The 17,918-nt window shown below is 41.4% G+C and overlaps 1 protein-coding gene across 1 annotated transcript in view; it reads right to left on the bottom strand.

The window, feature by feature from the left end:
- Window positions 1–15,250: 15,250 nt before the first annotated feature.
- Window positions 15,251–17,918, bottom strand: part of uggt1 (UDP-glucose glycoprotein glucosyltransferase 1) — a 122,486-nt gene continuing 119,818 nt past the window's right edge. The window contains exons 39-40 of the mRNA XM_060929609.1: window positions 16,193–16,355; window positions 15,251–16,100 (exon numbers count right to left, since the gene is read on the bottom strand). Coding sequence (XP_060785592.1) covers window positions 16,075–16,100; window positions 16,193–16,355 — 189 coding nt within the window. The 3' untranslated portion in view covers window positions 15,251–16,074. The remainder of the gene's footprint in view (window positions 16,101–16,192; window positions 16,356–17,918) is intronic.

Below are 17,918 nucleotides of genomic sequence, written 5' to 3'. Positions count from 1 at the left end.
ATGATGATCATTCAGGTATGCACGGACCTGGCTAAGTGAGCGTGAATACTGATTTTTCACCAGCAATGGTTAGGCCTGGTTAATCAGCTGAAAACCGATTTATTACTTGCTAGACAGACCACTTTATTTAAGAAGCATACACACACATTCATATATCACGTGCTGGATTGGCTAATTAAGTGTGAGGGATATTTGGCTCAAAGATCTGCCTAGTGTGAGGTTCCCCAGAGAGATCATGCTACACAACATTGCACAAGGCACAAGGCAACAGACGGAGAGTCTGAAACAACACAATGAGGTGTTACAGAGAGATAGACCTTGCTGGGAATACACACGTTTACATACACACAAGTCACTATTGGTGGTCCGTTATTTAGTTAAATCTAATGCAACATTTGTGCAATTATTAGATTGCATTTTAAATGACTCATGTCATGTAAAATGAAGACAACTCATTTTCTAGCTATTTAACAGAAACGGAAATGTCCTGTCCCATTCCAATGATTACATTTTTCATTAATGACAAAGATGTTTATGTTTATAAAGATGTATAATTATTAAAGGCAGAATTAAGTAAAATATGTAGATTTTACACATATCAATGTCCATGTTATGGTAATAAATTAAGTTTGTAAATGTATGTACTGTATTTATGTTTAGAATGTTTAACCTTAAACTTCAATACCAATAATAGTGGCATGTGTTTTTGTTGAAAATAATTATTTCTCGATGAAGGATTTGCTTTTCCTCTGAATAATTTTTTCAATTAAAGGTTGGATTTTTCTCATTTTTTCAGTGACTTCACCATACGGTGGATTTTTTCAAACCCTTTTTACTAATCATTCCAAGGGGTGCTAATAATTGTGGAGGGCACTGTGTGTTTGAAATTCTCATTTTAATTTAAATGTTGATTCATGAATTATTTTTAACTGTTTATACAGTAGTTACATTTAACAGCCGCAAAACGTTGTTATTGAACACGTTGCAACAGCAGTAAACAGTCATTCACTCATGTGCCTCATTGAAATGGTGAAGTTTTTAGTGTGTTTATGAAATGTTTATGGAAGGAGTCTCCAGTATCAGAGATAAACAGGTTTTAAGTTTTGTGACTTGGGAAAATCTTCAGGATGGCAGACTTTTTTTTTGTTCAGTTTCTCTGTAATAATGTTCATTTTGTTTGCATTTAAAATACTGAAGGAAAGGGCGTTTATAGCTGCTATAAATGTACAACAAAAGCAGTACAAATATATACGGATATTTCTGGAAAGCATTCAGTCAATAAGAACAAACAGGCTGCATTTTGCTGTTAAATGAGTAACAGGGTTGAGGGTTTTTGTTTGTTTGTTTTTAAGCACAGAATTAGCCAATACACAAAATGTACTTTAGAAGTTGTGGTACTGTACAACCCCTGCTCGAAGGAAGACGCTGAAATATTATCCTGATTTATAAAAAATGCATAATCTAGACACACAGTGCCACCTGGTGTTTAACATCAGTTCTCATGCTGAACGTCAGAGGAGACACAAATCGCCAAGTCATATTTAGTGGCCTTAGTGAGGATTATGGGATTGAAACATGTGACATGTTCAAAAAAATATGCTGAGATCATCTGTGTGATCCGAGAGACGGGAACAGCACATTGTTCTTCACTTGGCTTTTATTACACTCGTAAATCTCTACCTTCTCCTCCATTTGGAGATCATATTATTTGTAAAGTCATAAGGTAACTTTTTAGCATCAGATCTGCGCACAAAATATTACATTACAGGCATTTAGCAGACGTGCTTATCCAGTCATACCTTAGTCGCACTTGGAAGATGGCTCTGGACACTTACAGTAATGTATTTATGCCTGAGGACTACAGTTGACTTGCTAACTTTAGGATTGTAGTTGTCATGAACAGTTTATAAAACTTTATCTATCTATCTATCTATCTATCTATCTATCTATCTATCTATCTATCTATCTATCTATCTATCTATCTATCTTCACCCAAATTAGGATGGGTTCCCTTTTGAGTCTGGTTCCTCTCGAGGTTTCTTCATGTCGTCTGAGGACATTTTTCCTTGCCACCATCGCCACAGGCTTGCTCACTGGGGATAAAATTAACCCATGTTTAAAGTCTTCAATTTTCTGTAAAGTTGCTTTGTGATAATGTCTGTTGTTAAAAGCGCTATACAAATAAACTTGACTTATCCAGAGCAACGTACGGCAAGTGCAAGGGTCAGGTACAAGAAGTGCTGAACTTCCAGACAAGAAAGTTCTAGGCCAACAGAACAAACAGCCAATGAAGCAAGCCATCCCTACAAATGAACTGAAACTAAGAGAGGAAGTGGAAATTTAAGTACAAAAATAAACAGAAACCCCCCCCCAAATATTGAATAAAATTAAATTGTTATAAAAACATTCCATTCCATTCCATCCATAACCACTTATCCTGTGCAGGGTTGCGGGCAAGCTGGAGCCTATCCCAGCTGACTATGGGCGAGAGGCGGGGTACAGCCTGGACAAGTCACCAGATCGTCGCAAGGCTGACACAGAGTGAAACAACCATTCACACTCTCATTCACACCTACGGTCAATTTAGAGCCACCAATTAACCAAACCTGCATGTCTTTGGACTGCGAGGAAACCGGAGCATCCAGAGGAAACCCATGCAGACATGGGGAGAACATGCAAACTCCACACAGAAAGGCCCCCATTGGCTGCTGGGCTCGAACCCAGAACCTTCTTGTTGTGAGGTGACAGCGCTAACCACTACACCACCGTGCCACCGATATAAAAATAGGATAAAATAAATTGAACTAGAAGGGCACTTGGTAGAGTGTATATCTCCACCAAGCTACATTCAGATTTGCATCAAAACTGAATAAATTGTTCCTTGGTCCATGGCTCACCTTTCCACCAAATTTCATCCAAATCTGTTCACTACTTTTTGAGCTACGTTGAGAACAAACAAACCAATGAAGGTGAAAATACAATAGTGCCAATCCAGATGCTCATGCTCGCTAATTTTTGAGAAATTAGAAATAAATCTGTTGGTAGTTGGCTTTTGCTAATCCTTGCTGAAAGAGACACAAATGCACAGTTAAAAGTGACTAAGATCAGTCGTGTGTCAACAGGGTGGGCTCTGAAATGGAGCTAGACATCATCTTTTATTTATATGTTCATACTTTCAATAAAAATTTAAGAATTTGAATCTGTACCACTTGTACCGGTACTTTTATCCATCCATTCATTTTCTTCTGCTTATCCGAAGTCGGGTTGCGGTGGCAGCAGGCTAAGCAGGGTATTCTAGGCGTCCCTCTCCCCAGTAATGCTTTCCAGTTCCTCCTGGGGGATCCCAAGGTGCTCTGAGGCCAGATGAGATGTATGATCTCTCCAGCATGTTCTGGGTCTACCCCGAGGTCTCTTCTCAGTTGGACGTGCCCGGAAAACCTCCAGAGGAAGGCACCCGGAAGGCATCCTAATCAGATGCCTGAACCACCTCAGCTGACTACTACTTTTACTGGAGCATTTATTTAGATGGGTCACTGCACTTTTACTTGAGTAAAGCATTTTGGATACTTGTAGCATCTCTGATGCAGGTAACAATGCTAATGATAAAAGGAAGCTGTATATCATCTCTTCTGGAAGCTCCGATTCTTATGTTCTCCATCCTGGATTCTTTCCCTGGTCAGAAAACGGAACTTTGATTTTTCAGCTTTACCTCTGACCTGCTCCTGACAAAGCACTGGAGACTCCTTCCAAAATGCTCAATAAACATCACCACACAGGAAACTTACAGCGTTGCTTGAAAGTTTGTGAACCCTTTAGAATTTTCTATATTTGTGCATAAATATGACCTAAAACAACATCAGATTTTCACACAAGTCTTAAAAGTAGATAAAGAGAACCCAGTTAAATAAATGAGACAAAATATTATATTTGGTCATTTATTTATTGAGGAAAATGATCCAATATTACATATCTGTGAGTGGCAAAAGTATGTGAACCTCTAGGATTAGCAGTTAATTTGAAGGTGAAATTAGAGTCAGTTGTTTTCAATCAATGGGATGACAATCAGGTGAGAGTGGGCACCCTGTTTTATTTAAAGAACAGGGATCTATCAAAGTCTGATCTTCACAACACATGTTTGTGGAAGTGTAACATGGCACGAACAAAGGAGATTTCTGAGGACCTCAGAAAAAAAAAAAGTGTTGTTGATGCTCATCAGGTTGGAAAAGGTTACAAAACCATCTCTAAAGAGTTTGGACTCCACCAATCCACAGTCAGACAGATTGTGTACAAATGGAGAATATTCAAGACCATTGTTACCCTCCACAGGAGTGGTCGACCAACAAAGATCACTCCAAAAGCAAGGTGTGTAATAGTCGGTGAGGTCACAAAGAACCCCAGGGTAACTTCTAAGCAACTGAAGGACTGTCTCACATTAGCCAATGTTAAAGCATATACGCAGAGCCATGGCCTCTCTTTCATTTATAAATGCCTTGAGACCTCAAGAATGGCACAGGAATAGTTTTAAGTGCTAACAATGCATCTAATATAGTAATTTTTTTATGATTAAAGTGATTCATATAGATAGCGGTCTGAGTGAATGACCTTGACGTCCATAACGTCACAGCAGGAAGTCTATCAGTCTCATTGCCATTTCCGTTATACTAAAACACAGAGCTGACTGCAACTCCGAGCCTCCATTTTTAGCTAATTTATCGCCATGCCACGTAGATGTGTTGCTGGCGGGTGCAGCAACATGACAGAAGCTGGATTTACGTTGTATTCATGGCCCAAGAATGTTCAAACTGCAGAGATTTGGACGCGTTTTGTGAGAAGTTCACGGGCACATTGGGCGGCTATGAAGTGGTCTCTCCTCTGCTCTACACATTTTACTGAAGATTCATACGAAACCTCGGATCTGTTGAGGAGCGTTGGCTATAAGCCCGTATTGAAAGAGGGTGCAGTACCAACAATTAAAGGAAAAAAAAAAAAAAGGAAAATATTTATTTATTTTTTAAAAGGAAAGTGAGTTCAGTTGCACCAGCCGTCCAGGAGTGAGCCGAGGGTTGTTGCTAAAACCCGGGACAGAACGGGATGGGACATATCGCTCGGGCAGTGACCTCCTTGCAGTTGTTGCTAAAACCGGTGACATCCTGTTCCGTCCTGGGTTTTAGTAATTGCCTCAGCCTAGCAGTAATGGCGGAATACACAGCATGAAGAAAAGTGAATGAGTGGAGCAGCCGTTTTATTTCTAAACTGGATATTGCTGCCATCTCGCCCTTACATGGAAGAAGTGAATGAACAGAGAACTGACAAACAACTGAAAGTCAGATTGTTTCAAAAACAATGGGCCACAATATCAGCCTTCAAGAAGCGAGAACAGACGGGTAAGCTCTGACTCTCATTTGGATTTAAAAAAAAAAAAAAACACATTGTTTACCTGCATTTAGATTAAGACATGTAACTTGTATTGTGTGTTTAAGCTACCGGTATAAGAGTATTTAATTTGCTTCAGAATGTGATAGTCTCAGTTCACCTGATTATTTAATTAGCCTTTTACATTTTATCAGTGAAAATGCATGCATGTACATGTATGTTACATAAGTTATAATACCTATCCTGTTTTAATGAGAGTCAACCCGCAATCAATGAAGTCAAATCAGTCTTAGTTGAGCAAGTCGATAATGGTATTTCTTACTTTCACCATAAATGTTTTATTTATATGATTTTGGTCTGTAGCTGTAAAAGGCCTCGGCCTTAAAACCAGTTCCTGCTGTGATGTCATGCACTCAGGGCTGGCTGGCTCAGCGGGGCAGCTCGGATGCCAACTCTGCGGTCAAGTTTAACTCTCAAAAAAAAAAAAAATTATTCCCATTTATGCAGCATACAAGAGTCAAAGATGGAGATACTATCCACTCAGAAATTAATTTAAAAATAAAGGCTCTGCATATCTCCTTTAATGATCATGAGTCCACCATCAGGAGAACACTGAACAACAATGGTGTGCATGGCAGGGTTGCAAGGAGAAAGCCACTGCTCTCCAAAAAGAACATTGTTGCTCGTCTGCAGTTTGCTAAAGATCATGTGGACAAGCCAGAAGGCTATTGGAAAAATGTCTTGTGGACGGATGAGACCAAAATAGAACTTTTTGGTTTAAATGAGAAGCGTTATGTTTGGAGAAAGGAAAACACTGCATTCCAGCATAAGAACCTTATCCCATCTGTGAAACATGGTGGTGGTAGTATCATGGTTTGGGCCTGTTTTGCTGCATCTGGGCCAGGACAGCTTGCCATCATTGATGGAACAATGAATTCTGAATTATACCAGAAAATTCTAAAGGAAAATGTCAGGACAACATCTGTCCATGAACTGAATCTCAAGAGAAGGTGGGTCATGCAGCAAGACAACGACCCTAAGCACACAAGTCGTTCTTCCAAAGAATGGTTAAAGAAGAATAAAGTTAATGTTTTGGAATGGCCAAGTCAAAGTCCTGACCTTAATCCAATCGAAATTTTGTGGAAGGACCTGAAGCGAGCAGTTCATGTGAGGAAACCCACCAACATCCCAGAGTTGAAGCTGTTCCGTATGGAGGAATGGGCTAAAATTCCTCCAAGCCAGTGTGCAGGACTGATCAACAGTTATCAGAAACGTTTAGTTGCTGCACAAGGGGGTCACACTAGATCCTGAAAGCAAAGGTTCACATACTTTTGCCACTCACAGATATGTAATATTGGATCATTTTCCTCAATAAATTAATGACCAAGTATAACATTTTGTCGTCTCATTTTTTAAACTGGGTTCTCTTTATCTACTTTTAGGACTTGTGTGAAAATCTGATGATGTTTTAGGTCATATTTATGCAGAAATATAGAAAATTCTAAAGGGTTCACAAACTTTCAAGCACCACTGTAATTTAAAAACGAGCATCGTTCCAATACGCCTTTGCTGATTGAGTTCTTTCGACAAAGTAGGAAGGGCCTTTCAGTCAAATCCTTTGAAAACAAATTTGTAAATCATTCTTCATCCAGTATTCTAGAACAGTGGCAAAATTCATGAAGCTCAGATAAATCAACAGCACTCCAGCTGGCAAGTGAACAAGCCACACTCAGATTTCATTTGCTTTTCCTTCCCCTTCCTATCCCACTGAGGTGCCAGGCGTTGGGCACAGGTGGCACTGGTGGCTTCTTGGTCCAGTTAGACAGATCAAAGCAACGCCAAGGCACCGAGGGAGAGGGATAGAGAGCGAGAGAGATGGCAGATGTGCCCATTGGTCATTATTATTGGTGCTCCGTTTAATCTGTCTGTGGCGTGAGCGATGGCTGACCGCTGCCATCTGGACAGAGAGAGACAGACGGCCCCACGCGCGCACACAGCACTGACACCCAAGAGATAGCATCTTCCCCAGCAACAGGAAAGACGCCCAATTTCTCAAAGTCTCTCTATAAACTGCTTTGTTTGGTCTGCGGTGCACTCTTCCTTTGAACTGATATATCTCTTAAAAAAGCCCTGAATTCTTACCAGAATAAGTAACGACAATGTTCATTTGGCAGCTGCTTTTCTTAAAGGCCAAACTGACTACTCCATGCTTTGATACCACTGATTGGTCAGGAGGTGTTGATTAATTTGCTAGAACAGCAGATCTGACACAGACATAGGTCAACACTTGACCTCGTGCTTGTTAATCATTTAACGGACCCTCGCGTTGTCATGCTGCAAGGAAAGCTGTAATGCTAGACACCCTAGACGACCGTCTGCTTCCAACTTTGTAGCAGCGGTTTGGGGAAGGTGTGATAGTCAGCTGTCCACATACTTTGGGCCTTCTAGTTTAATTCATTACCATTTCTATAGTAATAGTAACAAGTCATTCATAGGACCTTGTAGGAGTTGTTAGGAGTCTGCCAGTGTCAGCACTAAAGGTGGGACTTTTTCCGAAGCTGGACCGTTTTCTGGACGAGTAACACGACTGTAAAAATTTAGTGATGCATTGCACAATTTTAAGTGTATGATTTTCATTTCTCAAAGATTAAAGGTCATAGGCAACAGTCGGAGGTGAAACGTAGAATATCAACTTTATTGTCTTGAAGAATGACCCAAAAAGCGAATTCAATCTTCCTGGTGTCTAATTTGCACCCTAAAATTGAATAAAACGGTAAAATATACTGTTTTGTCCAATTTCCGAAGGTTTGTTTACATCTCACTTCTGCGCACTTTCACCGCCAGGGGACCGTCGTCATGACGTCATTTAAGCCAAACAGACTGGGAGCAGTTCTGTGTTTACTTGCAAACTGAGCACACGTGTACGGGCTTTGGTCGTGAGAGGTTGTGTAAAATGTCTGAAAGCAATAGTGATTTTGAAGTAGGAACTCTCCAAATTAAATATTGAGAGGTGAAATCATATATGTATGAACCTATGGCCGTTGCGAAGCAATCGGTGAATGTGGCTCACTGGTTTGACCGTGCGGCCTCGGAATCGGACAGCGACTCAGCCGACTCTGATCGCGGTGACGCCGGACCTCAACAAGACTCGCGCCCAAACGATTTATCCTGGTAGTTATGATAAATTTCTACTTTCGTCATAATACTAAATAAGAGCCCTTTTGAAGAATAATTAAACCGCCCTCCCTAGTGGATATAGGGAACGATTACTTGATAGTGCGCCGGTAGGCCACGTTAGCCTGCCATCCGCGGCATTATACTATTTATAGCCTACTCTGAGCGAGGAAATATCCCCTTTGTCTCATTTCCACAAGATTCTTGACTTGTCAATTGCAAGCAAAAGTAAAAATGTTTACCTCCAATCTTCTCCTTTTTGTTTGAGCGTTGCTGGTCCGTTTCTTCTTTGACTGCTTGATTTTGTTTCACGCGCACAATCCACTCTCTCCGCCTCGTCTCCTCTTCTGGAAAAAAAAAAAAAAACAACCCTCTGGCTTCACGCGCACAATTCACTTTCTCTGCCTCGTCTCCTCTTTCAGAAAGAGCCAATCCTCTCACTCCGCCTCTTCTCCTCTTCCGGAAAAAGCCAATCCACTCTCTCTGCCTCTTCTCCTCTCTCGGAAAAAGGTAAACTCTTCTTCCTGAACTGGTCCCGTTGTTACAGTTCACTGTACAACAATAAGGCATGGGGGTTTTTCTTTGGAAATTCCTGAACGCACGTTTGCACTCAAGCCGAACGGCAATGCAAGTAAACAGAAGTGGACTCAACTCAAGCAGTTTGTTTGGCTTAAATGACGTCACGCGCCGAGTGGTCACGAAAATAGCTGAACAGAAATTCACCATGATCCGCACTAACTTATTTTAATTATTACTTAACAATACTTCTTGGGACCAGAAGAAAATTACAGAGGGTTTTTTTAACATATAAAGTTTCAAATGTGCATAAAATTAAAACCGTTGCCTATGAGCTTTCAGGCCACAATTCTTATTCAGGCGAACATGGCATTTGCATCTATAACCAATACCAATGTACTGCTAAATGTCCACCATAAAAATGTTGTGATGCATTGCACAATTCTCAGTGTACAACCATCAATAATTTGTTAATAAAAATAGCATCAACTGAGGCCTACTTTACACGGGGACGGTATAAAACAAAATCGCAAAAGTCCGTTTTCGTTCTCACTTTTTTCCGCGTCTACACGACCGTTTTCAAGGAGGAAATCTGCGTCTATACGGTGACGCATAAATGTCTCCGCTATGTCTGCACGCATGCGCAACATCTTCCGTCTTGTCTGATCTGCACATCTGCGCCGCTGTTCTGTCAAGTTATCCTACCAAGCCTACTACACATGCGCGAAATCCAGGAGGGTAGGAAAATTTAACAGTAGTTTTGTCCCACCAATCAGCTGGGCTGATAGAAAATCGGTGAGAATTTCACGCATTTGCCGATTTTTATGTTTTGTGCGTATTGGTCGAGTCTTTGGCCGAGTCAAATAAGTTGTAATGACTTGTTTTAAATAATAAAACGGTCTGTATGAGAACTTGCTAGGATAACTTTACAGAACACCGGTCCGGCTGAGGTACTGTAGTGCTCGAGGGAGGAGCAGGAGCAAACCGAAACTCTTTTAATCTGCCTTTATTAAGTAACACTCACTCTTGTTTCGGTGAAGAAGAGAAAAGGCAGTGTCCATCTCAGCAAAATAAATCCGTTCGGCTGCTAGTTTTGTTTTCAGTCTCGGGTTTATGGTTTCACGAGCGGCTTGAATAGGCGGCGCGCGCGTGCACACACATGCGTGTGTGTAACTTGGCGACACCAAACTGAGGAGCTCCAGCTGGGCGGGTGAGCAGGAAAACACATCTACTGCATTAAAACACAGAGCAGCTTGAAGGTCCATTGGATCGATGTAATCAGACATGCTCTTACTTTTTTACTTCCCGGGCTGGCATGTGCAGTATATGACACATGTATGACGTAAACGCGTACCCGACGTGAGCAGATCCGAGCAGAGTTTCGCGTATTGGGTAGTTTAGACGGATATGCAACGGGGGCCGTTTTTAACTTATCCACTTTGGAAGGCGTTTTCAATTTTATCCGTTTTTCAGCCTCGGAAACGCCGTCCCCGTGTAAACGAAAGGCACTTCTGATAAAATATTTAGTCGTTTTTACCCGACAGCGTCCTCGTGTAAACGGGCCCTGAGAATAAGAAAGAGGCTGGTGATGATGGAATGACTAACATAAGCAACATGTGATAACAGGATCTAGGCTGTTTCACAAGCTTAAATGTAACTATAAACAGATAGAAATGACATTCCTTCATAAATAATAAACAAACAAAGTTAGCATGTTTGCTGTAATAGGAATAAAACCCTTCGCTGCATGCTGCTATTGGAAAATATTCAACTTTGGAGATCCTGGTAACAGTATCTCCGCTTGATCACACCACCATTGGTGTCGTATTTACAAAACTTGAGATGCATCTCTTGAGCTGCTGAGCTACAGCGTGAAAAAAGTTGCATGATAATGTATTCAGCCATTTTAGCTGGAGAACAGGAACCAGTATACTGGAGGCTGAAAATCTCTGCTTCGCTTGTAAACCTTGAGAGGAAAAACAAAGAGGGAAGGACGAAACAAAGATGAGACAGGACAAAGACAGACAGCACCAAGTCATTTACATGCAAATTCATCCAAAACATGAGGTTTAAAAAAGAAACGGCCAATAACGAGCAGCCTGGCTGGATCATACGGAAATAAGTGGTAGGTGCGTTGTCATGGCAACTATATGGAAAGAGAGACTGGATTCAGGCTACAATGATCATCTACATGCAAATGACTCTTTCCAGCTTTACAATTGATACTGAAACTTCTCACCTCGCCTCGCCTCCACGACCTACTATGGGGAGAGAGAATGTTGAGGCGACAGAATTTTGCACTAAAGGTGTGTTCATCTCATCTACAAAACCATCTGCCCGGAGATTTCCCATAATCACTGTGAATACGATAGGTGGCGTGATGATGGTTTGAATTATAGTCTGTCTCACGAAAAGAGTGGGCAGCCATGATCAGATTCAATGACAATTAGGAGAGATGGTGAGATCTCAAGTGTTTACACCCTCTTATAGAAATTGTAGGATTTGGCGATTGAGTCAGAAATCAGGATTGATCTCGTAAGGAATTAAACTCTTTGGGATGTGGTGTGAAAGGTGAATAGGCAATAATTGGGTCATGTCATGGAGTTACACTTACTTTCCATCATTTCGAAGTTTATCTTGCCAATTTTTTTTTTTTTTTAAATCAGCATACTGCTACAGTAAACGATTATATTTGAAAGTGAAATTCAGATATCACCATCATTTGAAAAATGTAGCTGAAGTTGTTGAACCCTTTGCTGAGCTGCTACATAAAGGCACCTGTCAAGGGGTGGGATATGTTAAGCAGCAAGAACGAGAACAGTCAGTTCTTGAAGTTGATGTGTTGGAAGCAGGAAAAATGGGCAAGCGTACGGATCTGAGCGACTTTTTTTTTTTACAAGGGCCAAATTGTGATGGCTAGATGACTGGGTCTGACTGAGCATCTCCAAAATGGCCCATCTTGTAGGGTGTTCCCGGTATGCAGTGGTTCAGTACCTACCAAAAGTGGCCCAAGGATCCAAAGGACAACCGGTGAACCGGCGACAGGGTCACAGGTGTCAAAGACTCACTGACTCTCATGGGGCACGAAGGCTAGCCCATATGGTCCCATCCCACAGAACAACCTGACCTGCTGAAAAAGTGAATTCTGACACCTTTCTGGTTTAGCCAGCAGTAACTTTTTCAGCAATTTGTCATCTAGCCATCACAATTTGGCCCTTGTTTAAAAAAAAAAAAAAGGTCGCTCAAATCCTTACCCATTTTTCCTGCTTCCAACACATCAACTTCAAGAACTGACTGTTCTCTTTCTTGCTGCCTAATCAGGGATGAGAGTGGGTGGTCACCAAAAAAGCAGAAAACAAGATGGCGCCCGAAGCCGGGGGTCTGGTGAAAAATAAGGCCTTACAAACCACTTTTCCTGCAATCTGAGCTGTAGTAGATAAAAAATCTGTTGTCTTTTTTTATATATTTACATGAAAATATGTTTCAAATCAATAGGAGTATTGTTTGAATTCAAAATAAAATCACATTCTACATTCAAGGGTATGGTTATAATTTATGATCAACAAAAATGACAAACTAAATTCACATTAAACGTAAGTTTTATTAATTATCAAAATGTTCATATATTAAATAAAATGTCTTAGGGAGAAAAGGTCAGTCACCCTATGTCCTCATTAGCTGCATATGATTTCAAAATCTTTTGAAATATTTAAGTTTTCAAAACTGTCAGCATTAATTCAGATTTACTGACCATCATATAGAGGGATCCCGCATGACATCACCGCGCCGCGAGATTTCGGTAGGCGCCATATTGGAAGACCAAGTACACATCTATGCGAGTACATACATACATAAAACAAACTAGTAGTGTTCGAACTACAGGGGTACTCGGGGGATCCGAGATCCCCTGAAACAGACATGAGATCCCTTGAAAACGTGATTTGGGAAATGTTGGGGGGTCTCTAAAATATTGGCAAAATGATGTTTATTGACACAGCAATCGTGTGTAACGGGAAGCATTTGCATATCCGAAGTGTTGTGTTTACATCAAAGATAAAATAAACCGATATGACAACGACTGCTGCTGCCAGGTTGGTTGTTGAGTAGCCTGACTGTTTTTTTTTTTTTTCTTGCGTGTGGTATCATTGTTGACGCGAGGTTGTTTTTTGAACATGCCAATGCAGACACGATTTCCCCTGATGAGTTATGACTTCAGACGCGATGCGTGTGTGGAGGTGTGGAGTCCGCGTGATATGTGCGTAAGACAGGCTTCTCATGTGTTTGGAGATCCGCGCTCCGAGACAAGCGCAAGCAACCCCCCCAGGGAAAAAAAGGGACCCCCCGAAAATATCGGCATAGTTCGAACACTGAGGACAACCATCACATAACTATAAACATTTTATATAAACTATTTTAACTAAATGGGCTATAATAAATAAGCCTGCAGGCAGCCACGGCGGGCTGCATCAGAAAAGTAACCATTCAATGACACAACTGAAAGCCTGCAGCCACGGCGGGCTGCCTCAGAAAACTAACCATTTGTCCTACCTTAACTCGTTTTGCTTTTTCTGCCTCCTTTTTTGTATTTTCGACCCTGCGTTTATTTGCTTTCCTTTTCTGAAAACCCGATTTGTGTCCAGACATTTTGTTCTGCTACCAACGAACTAACTCGTCAGGTCTCGTCTCTCGAGCCCGCGATGATTCCCGTGGGAAGGGCAACAACTGATACATTTTTACAAACAGCCAATAAACAGCCAATAGGGAGGTTGCAACGTTCAGGCTCTCCTTTGCTCAGAGACACTCAGTAATGCACTTATTCTCTGTCTCCTGGCAGAAAGCTCCTTGGTTTGCTTGCGTCTCAATCACAGCTGGTATTCTGAAGAATGACTTCTTTTCACCTTTCCCATCAGCTTTGTTGGAACACCCTAACACAGCACAAAAGTTTACCATTGTAGGTTTATGATGAACCAAGTGCCTCGTGGGTTTAAATTCCGCGCGCTGCCGTTATTTCCCCCTAATCACGAGTTTGTTGGTCTTCCAATATGGCGCAGGGTTTGTTTACTTCCGGTTTCCGGTGACGTCAGTGGGAAGGGTCTATACATGTTCAATGTATTAAATCAAACGAATGCTAAGTTTATGGGATAATGTCTACGTACACTTTATACAATTATTTATAGTTCACAGTCACTTCTCATTTTCATTTAATCATTTCGACTTCTTCTTCAGCCTTTTGGCCAAAAACAAAAGCTTGTCAGTCCTCTCTCTGTTTTTTATACCAGCATCGATTTCACGTACCTTCGCTTCATCTCGCTTGGCAATTATATTCGGCATTTTGAGTAAAAAAGCCGATACGAAAGAGAAACGTATTTTTGAAGCACAGCGACGATGAACATGTGCAAGTTTCGATAAAATAGAACAGATGCGGGTACTTTTGTAAGAACTGTTATGATTGGCTATCATGCTCTCGCCAGCGATGTTTTGGCCAATTACATTGTAGATAACACGTATTCTACCGCGAGACTTAGCGAGACTAAAGATGGCGAAAATGTGAACATGTAACATCGTCGTACGCTTGAGTATCACGAAGAAACATACCCCAACCCCCCTCAATGAAAAAAAAATTTCAACGGATTTGGCATAATATCGATTTTTTGCTCAGAAAAAGCGGAAATCCACCGAAAAGCAGAAAACTCTCATCCCTGCTAATATATCCCACCCCTTGTCAGCTGCCACTGTAATGAGATAATCAGTGTTATTCACTGCACCTATCAGTAGTCAGAATGTTATGGCTGATTGGTGCATCTGTGCATAAAACACAGCAAAAGGGACATAATTTGACTGATTACGGTGTAAAGCTTTAAAAGTACACTATGTGCACCTTTGCAGATTAAAAATACATTCTTTAAACTTGAAGGTAAGACTGGAAAAGGTTCAGTTACAAGGGTGCTTCACCCCGTTCTGATTACGTGGTTACGTTTCTGTTGACATTTGTGTGTGTTTTTGTAAAGGAAGTCTTTCATAGGACTTTCTGAATCGTAGGTTGTTTCTGACAAGAAGGCAGACGCGTGAACATTTGTTGATGCATGATGCCCCTGTGTGGCGCCACCATGTATTACAACTGGGGCCACTATGTATTATATATTATTCTTCTCTGGAGGGAAAAAAAAAATCATACAAAAAGACAAAATATATTTAGATCACTTTTATTAAAAAAAAAAAAAAAAAAATCTCCAATGGCCCACAATTAATCCTATATTCGCCCAGTGACAAATTCAAGTGACTTAAATGTCCTTTGCATTCTCAGATTGCTTAAAAACCGTACAGTAGATCAGATGAAGAGGAGAAAACCTAAAAAAAAAACGAAACAAAAAAACCCCTAGGGTACACGTCAAAATCAGTGGCACAGAAAACAGACTCATCCTGTGAGGAAATTCTTAAATCTAATCAGCTGTAGGCCTTTTAAAAAATGCTTTTATAGTTTGTTTATATTAACTTTTATTATACTTTAAACAAGTGAATATTTAACTGATCACTATTTGTTTTTGAATAAATTAACCTCTCTTATTGAATGATGAAAAGAAATAAATGCACGTTACCATTCACTCACTTCAGCGCATCATGACATTTCTTCCGATCCCCACACACACACACACACACACACACACACACACGAAGGTTCAGGTCGGACTCACAGGAAAGGCTTTTTGTTGTAGCACTTCAGGTCACATGCATATGCCTTGTACGCAATTCCCCACAATTCCACAGGAGAGCTATGTGATTTGCTCTGCGCCTGTTTCCTCCCAGTCCTACCACATGCCCCATACATACACAAATGAGAGAGGTTGAATCATTTCCATTCAAGTTTTCACAGCGCCAACGTGGACCCCGCTCCAGGAGAATAGGCTTTTTTTGTTTGTTTAAAAGGAAAACTGAGAAAGAGAGAGAGAGAGGGGAAAAAAAAAGACAACTCTTTAAACAGAGTCAGTTGTCCCTTTGCGGAAAGCAGTCCGTCTACAGCTCTATGTGCGTTTGTCCATCTGGGGAAAAGAGAGAGAATTGGCAGAGTTGAGAGAGGAAAAGTGAAACGGAGAGAGAGAAAGAAACAGGTAGTTGATATCAAAGAGCTCACCTGTCTTCTTCTGTGTGTGCTCTTTCCCTGAGTGAACTCCATTCTCTCGTCCTTCAAGGAACTTGTTATAAATTCTCTTGATCTCCTGATCGTAATCTGTCCATTCAGCCACGATCCGGACTGCCGCCTGGAGTTTCGGCTCTTTAGTCTGTGGGTTGTTGCACTGTAATGCAAACGTTCGCTCATTAATATACAAAGTCGAAACATCCACAGATTAGCCTTTATCTTGGGAGAATGATCTCATCTCATCTCATTATCTCTAGCTGCTTTATCCTGTTCTACAGGGTCGCAGGCAAGCTGGAGCCTATCCCAGCTGACTACGGGCGAAAGGCGGGGTACACCCTGGACAAGTCGCCAGGTCATCACAGGGCTAACACAGACACAGACAACCATTCACACTCACATTCACACCTACGGTCAATTTAGAGTCACCAGTTAACCTAACCTGCATGTCTTTGGACTGTGGGGGAAACCGGAGCACCCGGAGGAAACCCACGCGGACACGGGGAGAACATGCAAACTCCGCACAGAAAGGCCCTCGCCGGCCACGGGGCTCGAACCCGGACCTTCTTGCTGTGAGGCGACAGCGCTAACCATTACACCACCGTGCCGCCCACTGGGAGAATGATATTTTTTAAAAAAAAAACCTACCTTAATGCTAAAAATTGTATTTAAAATGCAAAGCTATTGAGATTAGATGAGCATTTCAAATCCTGTGAGGCAGGTGGCTGAGGGAGGCTTTTATATTTTATATTTGGCTGATTCGTGCATCTCGAGAATCAGGATTATGCACATAACAATGCGTCACCCAGGACGCATTTTAAATCTGATCATTTAAATCACACGGGTGGGTTCGAGACAGATTTTAGCATCGTGACGCTAAACAGGTGCTTTTATGGAAATAAAAATGGCAGGATTTTTGATGCAACAACCAGTACACACAAAAAAGTAATAATAATAATGATGATGGGCTGTCATTTCTCTTTACTTAGTTGAGCGGTTCTGGACATAATATGGATTACTACAGTTGTAATTGCATTAAGGAGGCAAGAAACTCGTCCACTAATTACCGTTGGGCGAGGCACACCTGTTAATTGGAAAGCATTCCAGGTGACTACCTCATGAAGCTGGTTAAGATAATGCTAATCAGGGTTTTTTTCTAGAAACATTTAGTATGAGGGCGCTCACCATGGCAAGGGAGCGAAGCGGGGATGGTGCCGGTTGTCCCCCCTGCCGTGCAAAGCCTTTGAAAAATGTTCCAATGGGACATTCCGAGGCTATCTGAGAGGGAAATTGTAACAAATTGTCTGTCAACACTGAAAAAGAAAGAAGTAATCATCTTCTGCCCTGGACAGTCTTTGGCTTTCTTCCATTTCGTGCCGCGGGATGACATCTTTAAATGCCCAAGTGTCAACAAAAACAACTCGCGAACTACTTCTGTCAAAAGCTCCCGCGCCGGTGGGTGAAAGGTCATTCAGTCTCGAGAAATCTCGCTCTACAAGTCAGCTGACCTTGTATGTAACCCATGTCAAATCTCGCGAGAGCAGCCGCGACAAGTAAACAACATGGCGCCTCAGTCTGGAAAATGCCAATTCGGATTGTTTTTGCACCGTCTGGCGGTGTATCTACTATGATTGGAATATTTTTGGAGCAATTATAACGTATTTGATGATCAGACACATTGTCACGTAGTGTTGCTGGGATGTTTTCACGGAGTCGGTAAGGG

The sequence above is a fragment of the Neoarius graeffei genome, chromosome 1 (assembly GCF_027579695.1).
Source record: "Neoarius graeffei isolate fNeoGra1 chromosome 1, fNeoGra1.pri, whole genome shotgun sequence".
NCBI lineage: Eukaryota > Metazoa > Chordata > Actinopteri > Siluriformes > Ariidae > Neoarius > Neoarius graeffei.
This window is presented reverse-complemented; position numbering and strand designations above follow the sequence as displayed.